Here is an 18,463-nt window from a genome sequence, read left to right as displayed (position 1 = left end):
TGCACAAGAATGTAATTGTGTGTAGGTTTGTATTTGTATGTGTAGTACTTTTGTATTATTAATAAAATTTGAATGGTGTACAATACCTTTGTGATGGTTTGCCTATATAGGCAGTGACTGGCCATGAGGGCTGAATAGTCATGTCTTTTGACTACTTACCTCTTCATAATTAGTAACCTTTTTTAATAATTACTTAATTAATTACTATTTTAATATTATTTATTTTATAAAGATTTTATTCATAACATTGCCACGCCCTTTAGAGATGATTTGTACTCAAAGCATAACCAGAAGGGTTTCCTCTAGTTGAATATGTTTGCTATCGAGTGGCTTCTTTATGTTGACTTGTGCAGTCCTCACGAGTATTTGTACCTTTCTTGAAGTTGGGAGCGTTAAGACCATATAATTTATAGTGTCGTCCTTCCCAATTAAACTCCATGAATTGTTTTTCAAGGTTTGTAATATAGCTTCAATTATGCTTGGATATATTCCTTAAGTCCACATCTATACATTTTTAGAGATTCTTCATCAAAAAATACTCTTTGTCTTAAAGTTAATACTTCCAATTCGTGGGTGTATTCGCTTACAGACCCTTCTTCTTCGTCATGAAACCTTTTTAGCAAGGCATCCACAAAAATTTTCCAAAGGAATGAACAAATTTCACATTTATTGGACCACCGTAGGAACTGTTGTTGCCTGGATTGTACAGGCACCGCGACAACCACTCAAAGCGGGGGTTGTCACTCTGATCCCCACCCACTGCGTTCTAGTTGTCGCTTAACAACAGGCTATGGGGGATAGTCCCTATGGAATGAGGTGAAGGAAAACAAGTTGGAAACCAACTTGCTTGGGAGACACGGATGAGTGGCCTAGCTACTTGGTATAATTTAGCAATATTAACAATTAGATTAGATTTTAAGATGAGACCAGTGCCTTATGGAGTCACAATTCTTACTTATTATATATTGAAATCAAGTAACCGAATGGACATTTGTTGTTTAATATGATAGACTATCCTATATGATATGCAATTCCTAAGAGCTAGGTGTGTTTCAAGTATGTTTGTTATCTTTAGCTTAAATAACTAGTCTAAGTTGAACCTCTCCCTTAACTGTTTTGAGAAACAGTCTTAAGAGTAGGTTGTGAAATGGAAACCAACGAGACGCAGGCAGTGGCCTGATTAACAATGCCTCCACCTGTGTTCCACCCACCCAGTGCCTCTGGCGCTGCAGAGAATGTGGTTCTGACAACTGCAAGGTCACTGTGTTAACCACTAAGAAGAGTTGAATCCCTCAAGCTAATTGGAAAAGAGTTTCCCAAGAGTCTATAAACCAAGTTTATACTAGGAGGTAAATTATTAATGCAAACTAAGTCCTTGGATGCTTATGCAAAATAGATTGAGTGAAGTCTTCTTGAGTTAAGATTGTTTAAGTTATTTAAGTACTTATTGTGAATTATCTTATAGCAAGAGTACTTAACAATGATGAGATAACAATCTTAAACAAGATAAATGCTTAGAGACACAAGTGCCAATATTCAATAAGGTTCCACAAGATGCTTAGAAAATGTCAAATGATCAATGTTGAGATGCTTACTTAGAAGTTAGAATGATAACCAATGAAACTTAAGATGCCAAGTGCCTAAGATAGACAGCCAAGATATTAAAACCTCTTAAAATTATGATCTCTAGCTTAGAGCAGTTATCCAATGATTTCTTAACAATGCCTCAATTAGATGTCAAACACAATGATGCCAATTAGATCTCAAGTGTTAAAGCAATTTAAACCAATCACAAGATCAAAGATTTAGAGCTTAAGTGTAGAAGTACTTTTAGTGCAAAATTCAGAATGAGACAAGCAAGTGTTAGATCTCAAATATCAAATCAGCGATATTTTCTTACCCAGAAATCGGATGGCTAGAGACTCAAACGACTCTCTAATTTATAGATAAACCCTCCAAGAGAAAAATAATGGCTAGTTTTCTTGATCATTGTCAAAATAATCTTGGCCGTCAAAAAATACTTGATCATCTTTTAGTCTTAACCGCTGAATTTTTATTTTTTAGGAATTTTCAAATTTCTCATTTAATTCCATTTTAATTAGCTCAAAATTAATTATTTTAAGTTAATTGTCTCAAAAAATTGACTTTGACTTAACCACCAAGGCCCACGAGTCCAATTTTTCTTGAAATATCCAATACTCAATTGGTGGAGGACCTCCAAAAATTAATGCTTTTAAAACCCATGAATTTTTCACTTGGAGAATTTAATCGTCCTAAGACATTTTAATTTTGATTCTAATTAATTAAATTTCTGGCTTAGGATTTTAATTTAATTTTGCCAGAAAATTTAATTAATTGACACATGAGGAGATTAATTATTTTCTTTCTCACCCTCCAATATTTTAACCATGGTGTCTAAGGGACCATGCATTAAAATACTTTTTACATAAGATTTACAATTTCAACCGTCAAAGGGGGAATACCTGTTCGGCTTAGACCCTAAAAAAACATACCAAATCTGTGACATAATATGATCTAGTAGACCAAGTGATTTGTAATCAAATAATTTAGCAAATTAGGTTAAATTATTCCCAAATCACTTTTACATAAGACTCGACTAAACACTAGGACTTACCTAAGACTTTGACAAAAAATTCCACCCTAGCTTTGGGGTGACGCTGGAGGGAAAAACTTTGCCAACCATCTGTGTTTAGAAACACAAATGAATCAGTGAAACGAAAAAACCTCCTAGGACGAAACTCTCGCCAAAATAATAGGTTTACTTATGTTGTCACATACATTCATGGTCTTACTAGCATCATTTACATTACATAACTTGTATAATGAGTTTACAAAGACATATGAATTGCTAATAAATGATCTGATCTTGTTGAAAAATATTGGTACTTCTGCTTCCTTTGGACATTGACAAAATGTGTGCAACATCTAGATCCATATGGGGACACGTTGCTTCCATGAAGTAACATGAAAATCCCAGAATCCTGCATCCAAGAAAATAGAAGTCCATAAAATAGATATCAATTCAAAATCAAAATCATTATGCATATATAGAAAATATTGCTAGAATAAAAAAATCTACTCTAACAAACTGAAATATAAAAGACATAATAAAATTGCGTAAAATCAAACTATATAATGACATGAGATAAAAGGGAGTAGGGTTAGAGGTACTATACAAAACGATGCCCTACGGCATTAGATGTCATTGATGAGGCACAATCTCGGGCATTTGTCTGCTGACTGGTAGATCAATGGGTTGCTTGTTGTTAAAATTGGCAACTAGGGCCAAACTCCACGTGGGTCATCTTACTTATGGCAGCTAATATTTTTCTTGGATTCCTCTCATCGAGAGGTGTAGGATTGATCTAACGATCATCCGATTCCAACATGTATTCATGGAGATATGAATTTATTTGTATTTTTTGACAATTTATCAAGGTCGGCCAGAAAGCATAATAGTGTTTTACACCCCCATCTTATCCTCAACGTGGCATATAAGAAGAGGAGACCTTGAGGCATTAGTACACTCATCTCACCATCTCATTCCTCTCTCTCCTAGTCTCTTGGGTATGCGTAGGAGGAGGAAGACACTCACACATGGGAGAAGGAAGGACGCAGGTCAGTTTTGGGACAGTGTTGACCTAGCGCTGACTGTGGAGCAACATGGCTATATTATGCATGTGTTTGACCAGCGAAGAGGAAGTTGACTGCGTTCTTGGGTTGGGCAGCCTACCCTAGGCTAGCCGCATTGCTGGACAACCTAGCATTGACCTGTTGGAGCATATGTTTGGGACAACATTCATTGATTAGGTCTAACTGCAGTACTGTTGTAGCATTGACTGTTGATTGACCTCCTTGCATTGATTGTTTTGGGCTGCTATCTATTGTTGTTGGAGGTCGAGTTCTCCTAGATTGATTTAAGGTCTTTTGGGAGTTGTTTGACCAGCCTTGACCTTGCCAATCAAAGATTGTATTGTTGTTGTTTTAAATCACAGATTTGTGATATTGTACTATCTCTCTCTCTTTGCTGAATTATTGAAGAATATAGAAGAATTGATCAAAGGGTTTCCTTGCATTGAGGTTTGTCCCTGGCTGGTGCCACATCTTGTGTCTCTTGTCTTAGCTTGTCTTCTATTGTTTACATTTATGTTCTATCTGCATTTTACTATCATGTTGATGTGATACTGGAAATTGATATTGGGCTAATAAGAAGATTTGAAGTAAATTGCTCTTAAGCATAGAACATACCATAATTTAACATGGTACCAGAGTTGAGGTGAAGACAAAGCCCAAACAAGAGCAAGAGCAATCACCGAAAACAGTTGGAAAATGTCAAAAGGCTTCATGGGTTCCCCATCACACTTCCCCACCGAAGACAAGCTCCATGAGAAGTCTGACTATCATGGGTGGAAGATGTCTCTTGATCTGACATTGGAAGAGCAGAAAGTGTTGGACCTGTTAGAGTCGGTCTTAAGCCCTCCATCAGCGATCAAAACTCTTTGCGTTTGCATATGTAGGTGTCTCATCAGTGTCAATTTTTGCATCCCGTTAGGCATGCCATAACCCTGATGGAGGCGTTGGTGTGTTGTACCCCTCTTGGCATTGCTGGTTCAGGTCATTTCAGTCATTAAGCTCTTTCAAGCTTGTCTTATCTTGTCTTGAGGTCAATTTCCTAGGTCTAGGGTTTTGGTCAAATATGTTTACAGGGTCATGTGTTTGAAAAGTCAATGAGTATTCAGCAAGCCAGAGGGATGATTGTAAAAGTGTTTCTTCAAGATTTCTTATCTGGTACAGCTAATCTTCACCTTGGATTTAAAAACTCTATTTTTAAAGCCAAGGTCATTTTCCAAGTTTTTGTAAATAAGTGATGAAATTTCAAAAGTCTTCAGCGAACAAAATGCAACCCTGGTCCCCTTGCCAAGATCCCTCAGATGATCTACCTGCAAAAAGAATCAAGTCAAAGCACTCAATGAGTCAAATTCAGGATAAAAGAAACCAAAAAGTCAGTGTTATAAAGTGTCAAAGAGAAAACATTAGAAAGTGGGTTTGTGAATGAAATTTTTTCAAATGAAACTTATAAAAACCCCAAATTCCCTCCTATCACTCTCATTGTGCATCCTAGACGCTTGCAAGAGAGGTTTGAGAGAGTGATTGAGAGAAAGGAGCGAATACAGAGCGAGTTCGGGCATTGGACTGGTGCGCGACCCGTCAGGCCAGGTGCGCGACCCGTCAGAGGGTCTTCCACAGTGTAAAAATACAACGGGCGCGACCCGTCAGAAGTGCGCGACCCGTTGGGCGTGGTGCGCGACCCTTCATCAGGGCAACTCCTTTTCACAAAAACTCAGCATTTCCTGATTTGTCATGCAAAGTTACATATGCCCATGGATGGATTTGAGTTTTTATGGAGTTTTGGGCCTCCAGAAGATCAAAATACATGCAAAATTTGACTTTCTGCCACTTTTTTGAACTGCAGAAAGCTGTCTTGGGAGAATTGGTTTTTGACAGGGCAAATGAACTCCAAATTCAAAAATTCCAGTTGGGTTGGAAAGTAGATTCACAGACCTTTCCAACAAGCCCACTTTTGCTCAATTTGGCCACCTGCAAGTACCCCAAACAGAGCTCCAACGGGGCGCGACCCGTCAGGCAGGGGGGCGCGACCCGTCAGGCAGATTTGTCCAGAAATGCACTGTACAGCCCAGAAAACGCAGATTTGACTCAATTTGACTTTTTGAGGTTAATGATGGTCCTCTTTGATATAATTGTGACACTTTTTAGACACTTTTACCCTTTTGTAACTCTTCTAAAAGATTCATTTATGAAAAGGGTAAAAATTAAATGTATGAATTGGTTTCCAAGTTTATAGAGGCAAGTTGTTTTGACTGCCTAGTTTGTAGTGCTTAGTTTAGAAGTGGTTGAAACAGCTCCTAGGATAGTGAGCTCGACCCATGGAGGCAGGGAAAGAGGTTAGATCATCTATATTATGTACTTTCTTGCTCATTTTCATGGTTGGACTCTTGAGGGAGAAGCTATCATTGTATTATTTCACTGTATCTCTGCAATTTTTTGCTAAGGAAGACCAGGATTTTGCAGTCCTCTTTGGGATTCTTGTGGACTCATGTGTTGATGGTGTGTTTCTCAATGTTCTTGTAAGCTTATTATGTGTTTCATTTCCTTTCTTTTACTTCTGCATATTAAACAAATGAAGCGTTAAAGTAAGAATTCATGCTTGCCATGCTCTGCTTTTAAATTTGTTTAATTTCTATGTTTTCTACTGTTTAAGGAGAATTCAAAGTATTATTTGCTCTCCTTAGCTCCTCACCGGTCTTTTCTATCCACTCACCTCAATCAAAGGCATCAATACGGTCTCCTACCTCGCCCAAAGAACCCCCTGCAGAAACTGTGTCAAATCCCCGCACCCAAAATTGCAATTCCTCAATTTGCCACCAAAAACCCAAAAAACCCCAAATCAACCTTTTTAATCGGTTTACTAGCCTAATATCAGTGTTACCATTATTGGTCATCTCATCCCATTGAAGATCTGCCGAGATTGACCGGAGAGAGCCTTCTCCTGCCCCGTAGGGCTAGCTACGAGGCTAAATGGTTTGATGTAGCCTTGAGGTTTACCTTTCTCAGCCTGAGGTGAAATTTCAAGCGCTAACAGGACCATGTGAGGGTTAGAATTATGAAGCTCCCATCAAATGCACCAGTTGCTACAAGGAACAAATATACTAGGGGTGAAGTCAAAGCAAAGAAGATCATCCAAGATTCAATTGGCAAGTGTCTGCTGGCCTACATTTCCGAGTTGAACACCTCCAAGGAGATCTACGATAGATTGGTAAGCTTATTTAAAGTTAGTGATGCAAATCAAGTTTTGTTCCTCAAAAATAAGTTTAAGGATATTAACAAGGGAAAGGATAAAGATATTCAATCCTACTTCTTAAGGATAACTGGGATCAAGAAAGATCTCCTATCAATTAGAGAATTCATTTCTGACAGGGAACTAACCATCACTACCCTTGGAGGGCTCCCATCCGAATGGTATGTATTTAGAACCACTCTTCTCACCAATGATCGAATTCTAAGATTTGAAGAATTGATGTCGAGATGCATTCAAGAAGAGACAAGGATGGTGGAGCAAAAAATGCCTTCAAGCAAAGGCAACCCAACTACTTTCTCCTCTCATGCCAAAAGGAGAAATAATTTTGGGTCAAAAGGTCGCTTCAAAGGAAAGACCAAATCGAAGGGCGGAGGGAAGGGCAGATGCTTCGTTTGCAATAAATTTGGCCACTATGCGAAGGAGTGTCCAAATAGAAAGGACACATCACATGATGATGATCAAAATCACTCCAGGGGCAACTCCTACCACAATCAGAGCAATCGCAGGTTCAATGGCAAAGGAAAGAGGAATACAGAAAATTAAGGAAGTGGTCAACCCTCCAAGAAAGCAAGGAACTCTAGGTATGAATCAAAGGTTGTTAACAATAAGCAAGATGAATATTATCTAATATTGGCTCTCTCTCCTCCGGACTTGTTGAGCAATTGGCTTATTGATAGTGGTGCCTCAAGGCACTTCATAGGTTACAAGGAAGCCCTTTCTAATCTGATAGAGAAGGAGACAAACATGAAGATTATTCTTGGAGACAATTACACCTATACCGTAAAGGGTGTAGGGAATGTTACTCTTCAATTAAATCAAGGTAACACGATCCATTTGCAAGAAGTCCTATATGTACCTGATCTCAAGAAGAACCTGGTGTCCATTTCGGCAATGGAAGACAAAGGCTACAAGGTGGCCTTCATTGATGGCAAGGTACGTGTGTGGAAAAAGAAATTTAAAGATGCTTTCACTCTTGGGTTCCGGGTTGACTCTTTATATCAAGTTGGAGGAAGTCCGCTGGGAGTCATGTATTGCAACACATCTCTACAGTCTGAACTATGGCACCGAAAGTTTTCCCACCTTCATTATAAGGCTCTACCCGATGTCAAACAGATGGTGACAGGGATGCCCGAGTTCAAAGTGGAGCATGAAGGAGTATGTCTGAGATGTGCTGACAAAAAGCTCAAAAGGGGACCATTCCCCTCTAGCCATAGCAAGACCTCTGACATCTTGCAGTTGGTTCACTCCGACATATCTAGTATGATGCCCGTGAACTCTTTGGGAGGATATTTATATTAACTCACTTTTACAGATGATTAATCTCGCAAGACTTGGATATACTTCTTGAAAAAGAAGGATGAAGTGTTCTCCTAGTTCCGTCACTTCAAAGCCTTGATTGAGAATCAAACCAAGAAGACGATCAAGATCTTAAGGACTGATAATGGGACCGAGTGTGAATCCAAGGAGTTACATGACTTTTGCAAAGAAGCAGACATTAAGAGGGAGACCACAACAACATGCATTCCTGAGCAGAATGGTGTTGCTGAGAGGAAGAACCGTACGATTATGGAAGTTGTTCGTTCCATGCTCCATTATCAAAGGCTTCCGAAGTTTCTATGGGTCGAAGCTGCAAACACCGTTGTATATGTTCAAAACCGATGCCCTCATCAAGCATTGGATTCCAAAACCCTCGAAGAGATGTTCACAGGTAAGAAACCTGATGTCTCTCATTTTAAAGTTTTTGAAAGTCCCGTATATTTTCATGTGCTGAAAGAGAAAAGAAGCAAATTGGGTGCATCTAGAAAGAAAGGAATCTTCGTGAGCTATAGCGAAAATTCCAAGGGCTATAGAATCTGTCGCTGGTCAAAGGGAAGTCGAGATAAGTCATGATGTCACCTTTGACAAAAATATGGCTCTTAGCAAAGGTTAACAATCTTCCTATTCTAAGGAAAGATAAAGAAGTTAACACCAGGAAGCCGGATGAGAAGGAAGATGAGACGATGCCCAATGTGGAAGAACCTATGGACCCTATTGATCCCCCTCCGCAAGAGCCTTCCTCTGCTAGGAAGAGGCACTCATGGCTTAGGGGGACCCCAGAAGATGCCGAGAGACATATTGCACCCAGAGGGACTTTCCGTGAAAGTAAGAAGACGACCAAGTATCATGGATACTTGACCATTATGAGCACCATCATTCAAAATGAGCATTCATTGTTCGAAGTAGCCATGAAGTATCAAGCATGGAAGGATGTTATGAATGAGGAATACAAGTCCATCATAAAGAATGAAGTCTGGGATATGGTCCCCAGACACCAGGACAAAATAGTTGTCACCTCAAAGTGGCTTTACAAAATAAAGAATGGAGCTAATGGGAGTGTTGAAAAGTACAAGGCTCGCTTTGTTGCTCGAGGCTTCTCTCAAAAGGAAAGTGTGGATTATGATGAGATATTTGCACCTGTTGCCCGATACACCACCATCCACTCGATCATAGCCCTTGCCGCTTCGCAAGGATGGAACCTACATCAGATGGATGTCAAGACCGCGTTCTTGCATGGTTCGATTAAATAAGAAGTCTATGTGGAACAACCCGAGGGGTTTGAGATTCATAATTGGGAATCTCATGTATGCAGGTTGAAGAAAGCCCTCTATGGGCTGAAGCAAGCACCCCGAGCTTGGTATGAGAGGATCGATAGCTACTGGATGAAGTTGGGATTCCCTAGGAGTGAAGTCGATCCAACCTTTACTTTAAGGTTGAAGATGATAAGCCTCTAATACTAGTGTTGTATGTTGGCAACCTCTTCCTAACAGGTGCAGACCCTCTCATTCACAAATGTCAGAGGCAGTTGGCTTCCGAATTTGAAATGAAGGACCTAGGACTGATGCAATATTTCCTAGGACTGGAGGTCTGGCAAAAGCCAAGAGAAATTTTCCTATCTCAAGGAAAATATGTGGTGAAGATATTGAAGAGATTTGGGATGGTGGACTACAAGCCCGTGACTACCCCAATGGAGCTTAACTTCAAGAAGTTATGCGGTAGTGTTGTCGGACCTGTTTTGGGAAATGCTTTTGAGTATCGTCAACTCATAGGAGCATTGATGCTCTTGGTGAACTCCCGTCCGGATATATGTTTTGCAGTCAACACATTGAGCCAATATATGGTTGAGCCTCATCACTCACATTGGATTGGTGCTAAGAATCTTTTGAGATATCTTCGGGGCACAATCACTCATGGGTTGAGATACACTGCCAAAGACGTGAGGCTATATGGGTATTTTGATGTTGATTGAGCAGGCAGTGAGGTGGACCAAAAGAGCACTTCCGGGTGTTGTTTCTCTTTGGGTTCTGCCTCAATATCCTAGATGAGCAAGAAGCATAAGTTGGTGGCTTTGAGCACCACCGAGGCAGAGTACATTGCTGTGAGTATGGCCTCTTGTGAGGTTGTCTAGTTGAGGAAGCTCTTCAGGGAGTTGTTTGGACATACACTGGATACTACCGTGATCCTCTGCGATAACCAGAGTGGGATTCGTTTATCAAAGAATCCCGTATTTCATGATCGCTCCAAGCACATCAATATCAAGTACCACCTTATCTGGGATATGGTAAAACGAGGAGCAATAAGGCTCCATCATATTGGGACTGATGAGCAAGTCGCCGACATTCTGATGAAGCCCCTGGGAAAGGTCAAATTCTTGACTTTCCGAGAATGACTAGGAGTCATGGAGAGACCCTATCATGAGGGTCCTGTATGATGCATACATTGAACTCTGGGAGCTCCGACATGATTGGGGTACTTCTTGGAGCGACGAGCGACCATAGGGTGACTCACCCTCCCCTAGTGGTGTGCTATGTACAGGGTGAATGATTCAACCTTCCACTGTGATACCCCAAGGCACATGTAGGCAGGATGAGTGGTTCATCCTTCTCCTACTAAGACATCCTACCCATGCAGTCTGGGACTCATGGGAAGTACCTCTCATCTGGCCAATGAGTAGGGAAATGAGGATAGGGACCATAGTAGTACCGATGGACACATCGTGTATCTACCGTACTCCCTATGCTAGGATGACATTGATCTGGGATCAACTGGAACTGACTTCGGGTCAGTAAGAGTGATATAACTCACTCTCTTTTGGAACTGACTTCGGGTCAGTAAGAGTGGTATGACACACTCTCTTCATTGGACTGACTTCACGTCAGTGGAGGATGGTATGATACATTCTCGATCATTTCTTCTTCTTCATAGTTCAGCAGACCAGACCAGAGCAGAAACAAGTAGTGCAGGGCAGTGCATTTGATGGCAGAGATAGTACCGGCAGACAAATGGATTAGCAAATGGAGTTCTCCCTAGTTGAGAGGGAGTGCTAAAATTGGAAACTAGGGCAAAACTCCATATGGGTCATCTTATTTATGGCAGATGATATTTTTCTTGGATTCCTCTCATCAAGAGTAAGATTGATCTAACGATCATCCGATTCCAACATGTATTCATGGAGATATGAATTTTTTGTATTTCTTGACAATTTGTCAAGGTTGGCCAACAAGCATAATAGTGTTTTACACCCCCAGCTTATCATCAACGTGGCATATAAGAAGAGGAGACCTTGACGCATTAGCACACTCATCTCACCATCTCATTCCTCTCTCTCCTAGTCTCTTGGGTATTCGTAGGAGGAAGGCACTCACACATGGGAGAAGGAAGAACACAGGTCAATTTTGTGACAGCATTGACCTAGGGCTGACTGTGGAGCAGCAAGGCTATATTATGCATGTGTTTGACCAACGAAGAGGAAGTTGACTGCGTTCGTGGGTTGGGCAAGCTCTCCTAGGCTAGCTGCATTGCTAGACAGCCTAGTGTTGACCTATTGGAGCATATGTTTGGGACAGCGTTGACTGGTTAGGGTTGACTGCAATATTGTTGTAGCATTGACAGATGTTTGACCTCCTTGCATTCACTGTTTTGGGCTGCTATCTATTGTTGTTGGAGGTCGAGTTCTCCTAGGTTGATTTAAGGTCTTTTGGAAGTTGTTTAACTAGCCTTGATCTCGCTGATCAAAGACTATATTGTTGTTGTTGTAAATCACAGATTTGTGATATTGTACTATCTCTCTCTCTATGTTGAATTATTGAAGAACATAGAATAATTGATCAAGGAGTTTCCCCGCATTGGGGTTTGTCCCTAGTTGGTGCCACATCTTGTGTCTCTTGTCTTGGCTTGTCTTCTGTTGTTTACATTTATGTTCTATCTGCATTTTACTATCATGTTGATGTGATGGCAATGCTAGAAATTGATATTGCGCTAATAAGAAGATTTGAAGTAAATTGATCATAAGCATAGAACATACCATAATTTAACACTTGTCAAATGTCCCTTGCTGAAATTTGACCCTCTTTGTTCGGTGTAACTACTCGTCACTATGTTGCATATCTTTGTCAAACCATAATTTGTTTCTCTTTTTGCTCGGAGGAGGGTATGGGTGTAGAATGTAGAAAAATGACAAATTGGTTGAACAAACTCTGACTCGAATGAGGCAGATGCTCCTGTGGAATAACCTGTTCACCATTTTCTAATCTCTTCGGGACTTCCACATGATACCTTCTCTCTACTTCTCTATACAATCTGACCATGCCACCTGTTGCTCATGAAACAGTAGCATAAGATAGATCCATCCGAATATAACCACCCAGATCGGCTGCAAACTCCCTAGAAAGAAGCATTCCCCACACATATGGCACATCAATTATTGTTATGTCCATGGTGATGATTTGGTTGGGTAATCAGCGAATAAGACTTGTAGATATTTAGCCACACCAAGGACTTCAAATTTTCTAGAATCCATTGAGCAAATGTTATGATAAAGTCTAGATATTCTTAAGCTTAATTGTTCTATAGCTTTCTTAGTCATAACATTTGCAGATGCACTGGAATCAAGCATGCAATTTTGGAGCAAACGGTCATTTATGTCCAAAGTCAAGAAGAAAGATTGATGGTCTTCATTAGTCATATAGTAGTTTAAGTCCTTTAATATTCAGCAACTCTAAGACTGAGACTGCCATCTTGATATTATTGATCCATGTTGTTTAATCTACCTTTAGGCCAAACTTATACCTTTTAGCATGAACTTGTCTATTCTGACTCTGATTCTTATCTCTCTTGGTATAACCTTTACTTTCTGCGAGCTCTAGAATCCTCTCCTGAGATAGCTTTTCACCATATGCCTAAGTAATGGGGCCGTTTTCTTCATTGAAAGTATTGATGGCAAAAGATGAAGATATGATATCAGCAGATCGACTTTCCTTGGATTTATCTTGACTCGATTTATTATCCTGTTGATTTCTACTTTCCTCCAAGATCCTTCTAGCAAAGGCACATGTACATTCTTCATGAAAACTCTCACAAGATCTGCAAAAAGGAACGGGTTCATCAATCATATTGGTAGACTAATATGGTGTAGGAGGCCTTCGATCATTTAGTGGATTTCTTCTCAGTCATGGATTGTTGTTGTTACCCCTGTTGTTATTGTTATTTCTAGGCGGCATAATATGCATTCTGGACCTTTCCATTTGTATTAATTGATTTTGCATCTCTCTCATCTTTCTGTCATGTTCAACTTTCATTTCTTTCATAAATCAGGTCAATTCTTTAACTATCTCAGATTCTTCCTCTTTAACCTCTTTCCCCTTAGAATTGACTTAAATTCTTCCGAAACCATGGATATCTGACTTTCCAAAGGTCGTCTTATCTTTTTCCAACTCCTCAACTGTGCTTTGGGCAATAGCTAAAGTGTTGGGATGGGCACATCTCATCTCATACTGCGTGTCTACGGGGTTAGCCTTAAGATATTGTTCCAGAATTGTCTTGTCAGGAGGCTTGTATTCTTGAGTCATGTCTCTTAATAGCTTATTAAATATTTGCTTAAATTCTACAACTGTTTCATTTTCTTTTTTCTTAATAGTGTTGAATTTTTTAATCAAATACTTTCCTTCCCTCTTATGTCCATACTTATCTCTCAATGCATCAAGAAGGGATCTCAAGGAGTCGAAGATATTGTAAGCTTTGGTTTCACCAATCGAAAACATTATCTTTAAAGAATTCACAAATAATTTCATTTGAACATCCTCGTGATTATAAGCATAAGCATGAGCGAATCTTTGGATAAAGAAATTGAACTTCTTTATGTGACTTTCAGCATTAATAGCATTGCTTGATTTTAGACTTTTGTAATCCATAATGATTATGAGATTATCTTTTAGATTAATCACATCATTAAGTTATGGTCGACGTTTCGAACCATCTAATGTGGTTCATCCTCGAGACAAAGGTGAAAAAATCAATCTATCTAGAAGGGAGGCAACTTACTCATAGTGGACTCATTCGGCAAATCATGCAGATATCCCTGAATGTTGGTGAAGTTACAAGGCCTGTAGAAGTCAACCATGATGTCTTGACTTATAGCATGGTTGATGAAAAGCAAATGGAGATCAAGGAGAGCTTCCTGTTAGAGAAAATTTAAACGATCTCTAGAATGCAATTTGTTTAACCAGGCTCTTAGAACCTTTTCGGGGTTAGGAGCGGGGTTAACCAAGCTACTAGGTGCTAATGGTGTGAATAAACAAGATGAGAAGATTAGTGAGAGAACAATAGATAAGTTGATGAGAAGATGAAGAACGAGCAAGAAGGGTAACAAAAAGTGTGGTGTTGATGGGACAATGAATGAAGAATGAAGGATTACAAGATGATATGATAAAAGAGGATGTCGTTCTAGCGCCGAGAGAACAAGATAAACTTATTCTCAACAACGGTGCCAAAAAATGTTGTCGCCTTGATAGTATACGCACTGCGACAACTACTCAGGGCGGGGGCTGTCTCTCTAATCCCCACCCACTCTGTTCTAGTTGTCTCCTAACAACAACCTATGGGGGGCAGTCTCTATGGAATGAGGTGAAGGAAAACAAGTTGGGAACCAACTTACTTCGGAAGCACAGATGAGTGACCTAGATAACTGGTAGAATTTAACAAGATTAAAGATTAGATTAGATTTTAAGATGAGATGAATGCCTTATGGAGTAACAATTCTTGCTTATTATAAATTGAAATCAAGTAACCGAATGGACACCCGCTTCTTAATATGATAGACTATCATATATGATATGCAATTCCTAAGAGCTAGGTGTGATGCAAGGATGTTGGTTATTTTTAGCTTAAATAACTAGTCTAAGTTGAACCTCTCCCTTAACTGTTTTGAGAAACAGTCTTCAAAGTAGGGTGTGAAATGGAAGCCAACAGGAAGCAGGCAGTGGTTTGATTAACGATACCTCCTCCTGTGTTCCACCCACCCAATGCCTCTGGCGCTACAAAGACTGTGGCTCTAACGACTGCAAGGTGATTGTGTTAACCACTAAGAAGAGTTGAATCCTTCAAGCTAATTGGAAAAGGGTTGCCCTAGGAGTCTCTCAACCAAGCTTACGCTTGGAGGTAAATTATTAATGCAAACTAAGTCCTAGGATGCTTATGCAAGATATATTGAATGAAGTCTTCTTGAGTTAAGACTGTTTATATTATTTAAGTACTTAGTGTGAATTATCTTATAGCAAGAGTACTTAACAATGATGAAATAACAATCTTAAACAAGATAAATGCTTAGAGACACGAGTGCCAATATTCAACAATATTCCACAAGATACTTAGAAAATGTCAAATGACCAATGTTGAGATACTTACTTAGAATGATAACCAATGAAAATTAAGATGCCAAGTGCTTAATATAGACAACCAAGATATTAAAACCTCTTAATATTATGATCTCTAACTTAGAGAAATTATCCAATGATTTCTTAACAAGACCTCAAATAGATGTCAAACACAATGATGCCAATTAGATCTCAAGTGTTAAAACAACTTAAACTAATCACAAGATCAAAGATTTAGAGCTTACGTGTAGAAGTGTTTTTAGTGCAAAATTCAGAAATTTTTTGTAAACTTGCAATGAGACAAGAAAGTGTTAGATCTTAAAAATCAAATCAACAGTAATTTCTTAGCCAGAAATCAGATGGTTAGAGACTCAAGTGACTCTCTACTTTATAGATAAATCCTCCAAGTGAAAAATAACAGCGAGTTCCCTTGATCCTTGTCAAAATAATCTTGGCCGTTGAAAAATACTTGATCATCTTTTAATCTTAGCCGTTGGAAATTACTTGATCATCTTTTAATCTTAGCCGTTGAATTTTATTTTTGAGGAATTTTCGAATTTATCATTTAATTCCATTTTAATTAGTTCAAAGTTAATTATTTTGATCTAATTTCCTCGAAAATTTAACTTTGACTTAACCACCAAGGCCCGAAGGGCCAATTTTTCTTGAAATATCCAATATTCCCCTAGTGAAGAAACTCCAAAACTTAATACTTCTAAGACAAACAAATTTTTCACTTGGAGAATTTAATCTTCCTAAATCATTTTAATTTTGACTATAATTAATTAAATTTCTGGCTTAGGATTTTAATTTAATTTTGCCAGAAAATTAATTAATTGACACATGAAGGGATTAATTTTTTTTTTCACCCTCTGATATTTTAACCATGGTGTCCATGCATGAGGGACCATGCATTAAAATATTTTTTACATAAGATTTACAATTTCAACCCTCACAAGGGGAATACCCATTTGGCTTAGACCCTTAAAAAACATACCCAATCTGCGACACAATATGATCTAATAGACTAAGTGATTTGTAATCAAATAATTTAGCCAATTAGCTTAAATTATTCCCAAATCACTTTTACATTAGACTCGACTAAACACTAGGACTTACCTAAGACTTTGACAAATAATTCCACCCTAGCTTTGGGGTGAGAATGGAAGGAAAAACTCTGCTAACCATCCGAGTTTAAAAACACAAATGAATCAGTGAGACGAAAAACCTCCTAGGATGAAACTCTCGCCAAAATAATAGGCTTTCCTAGGTTGTTACATACATTCACAGTCTTACTAGCATCATTTACAGTACATAACTTGCAAAATGAGTTTAAAAGGACATATAAACTATTGATAAATGATCTGATCTTGTTGAAAAAAATTGGTACTTTTGCTTCCTTGGAACTTTGACAAAATGTGTTCAACATATGGCTCCATATGAGGACACGTTGCTTCCATGAAGTAACGTGAGAATCCCAAAATCCTGGATCCAAGAAAACAGAAGTCCATCAAATAGATATCCATTCAAAATCGAAATCATAGATTGATTTTCTTTTAAATTCAGTTATGAACAGTCGACCGTGGTAGCATCTGAGGTCCTTGTGTGACTGTTAACAGGACTGTTGGCATGAAGTTCAAACTGTTTATTATTTTGAAGCAGCTGGTAAATTTTTAATTTTTTTTCAAACCCTTTTGTACAGCATCAATCCTGATGCTTTTTGCTGGTCTTGAGTGGATATAGAGATGCAGTTTCTAATCCGACTTGACTGGCATTTTTGTCTATATGCTCCAAAGCACTTTCAGAATGTAAATTTACTTTTCTTCTTGAAATACATAGGCCATGATTGTTTCTTTAGAAAAAGAACTAACATTATATGGGTTCAGACAAAACAGAAAGATGGGAGCTGCAAATGCAGAAATAAATTTATACTGCATCTAATCATCCTCCCTTTCCATCATCTTCACTTATAACATTAGCAAGTTCATATGTACATATATACACGAAAACTAGAGGCAACAAAAGGGAAAAGCCTCCCTCGTTTGTTACAATATCTTTAGTAATAGCAGTACAAGTGGAATCTGTAATGAGTTTGAGAATGAGTGTGATTTCATATAAAATATATTCACCTTGTTCCGGCAAAGTGTCGAGAACGTCTTGAAATAAGTGTAACAACAAACACACGGCCAAAGACAGACACTCGCACCTGCCATTGAAGCAAGATCTTAGTTGTAATACTTCTTTATCATAGTCAAAGAATATGGACTGCTTTTAAGAAATAAACGTAAACCACAATGCCATAAGGAATACAATATTTTACTGTAAATTATTAGCATAAAAAAGTATTCACTCCAGATTCTAGAACCACCAGAGACAATGAAGAAAGATTTCAAAGGTAAAAAGCACCAGAAAATCTGAATTGAGAAATGATCGATATTTTAATGCAATTGGAACAAAATTTAGGGGGCACGAATTATGAAGTTCATTCATAGTTGAACCATTGAATTTTAAGTTTACATTAGTAAGCACCAGAATAGAGGAACCTACTCTATTAACCACAGACCCATTCTTTTGATAGTCTTTTGGGGACTATGGCTTACCAGAAATGCTCTGAACAATTGCAGAGAGTTTCATGCTCTGAAATCTCTGATGAGGCTGTCTCTTGAGAAAAAAGTGGTTGGTTTGCAAGTGTTTGGTGACTCGAAGCCCTGGTCCCCCTTATAGATCACAACAAATCTGCCATTGCTTAGTTCAATAATTTTAGAGAACTTAATACTCAGGATGAAGGTTTGTCTAAACAGGCTGCCAATGGTCAGGTGGGTGACTTTCAGGAGGAATGGGCAGGGGAGGTCAGGGCACAGCTCCCTTCTTCTCTTCA

At 38.8% G+C, this 18,463-nt stretch overlaps 1 protein-coding gene across 1 annotated transcript in view; it reads right to left on the bottom strand.

The window, feature by feature from the left end:
- Positions 1 to 18,463, bottom strand: part of ATSAC1 (Phosphoinositide phosphatase family protein) — a 309,707-nt gene that overhangs the window by 178,306 nt on the left and 112,938 nt on the right. The window contains exon 5 of the mRNA XM_089411723.1: positions 17,715 to 17,791. Within this exon, the coding sequence (XP_089267849.1) occupies positions 17,715 to 17,791 (77 nt within the window). The remainder of the gene's footprint in view (positions 1 to 17,714; positions 17,792 to 18,463) is intronic.

Source organism: Pinus tabuliformis, chromosome 3_1, assembly GCF_031772625.1.
Source record: "Pinus tabuliformis cultivar Carrire ecotype Pingquan chromosome 3_1, CPIR1, whole genome shotgun sequence".
Classification (NCBI taxonomy): Eukaryota; Viridiplantae; Streptophyta; class Pinopsida; order Pinales; family Pinaceae; genus Pinus; species Pinus tabuliformis.
Note: the sequence above shows the minus strand (reverse complement) of the source record. Positions and strands in the feature narration are given on the sequence as shown.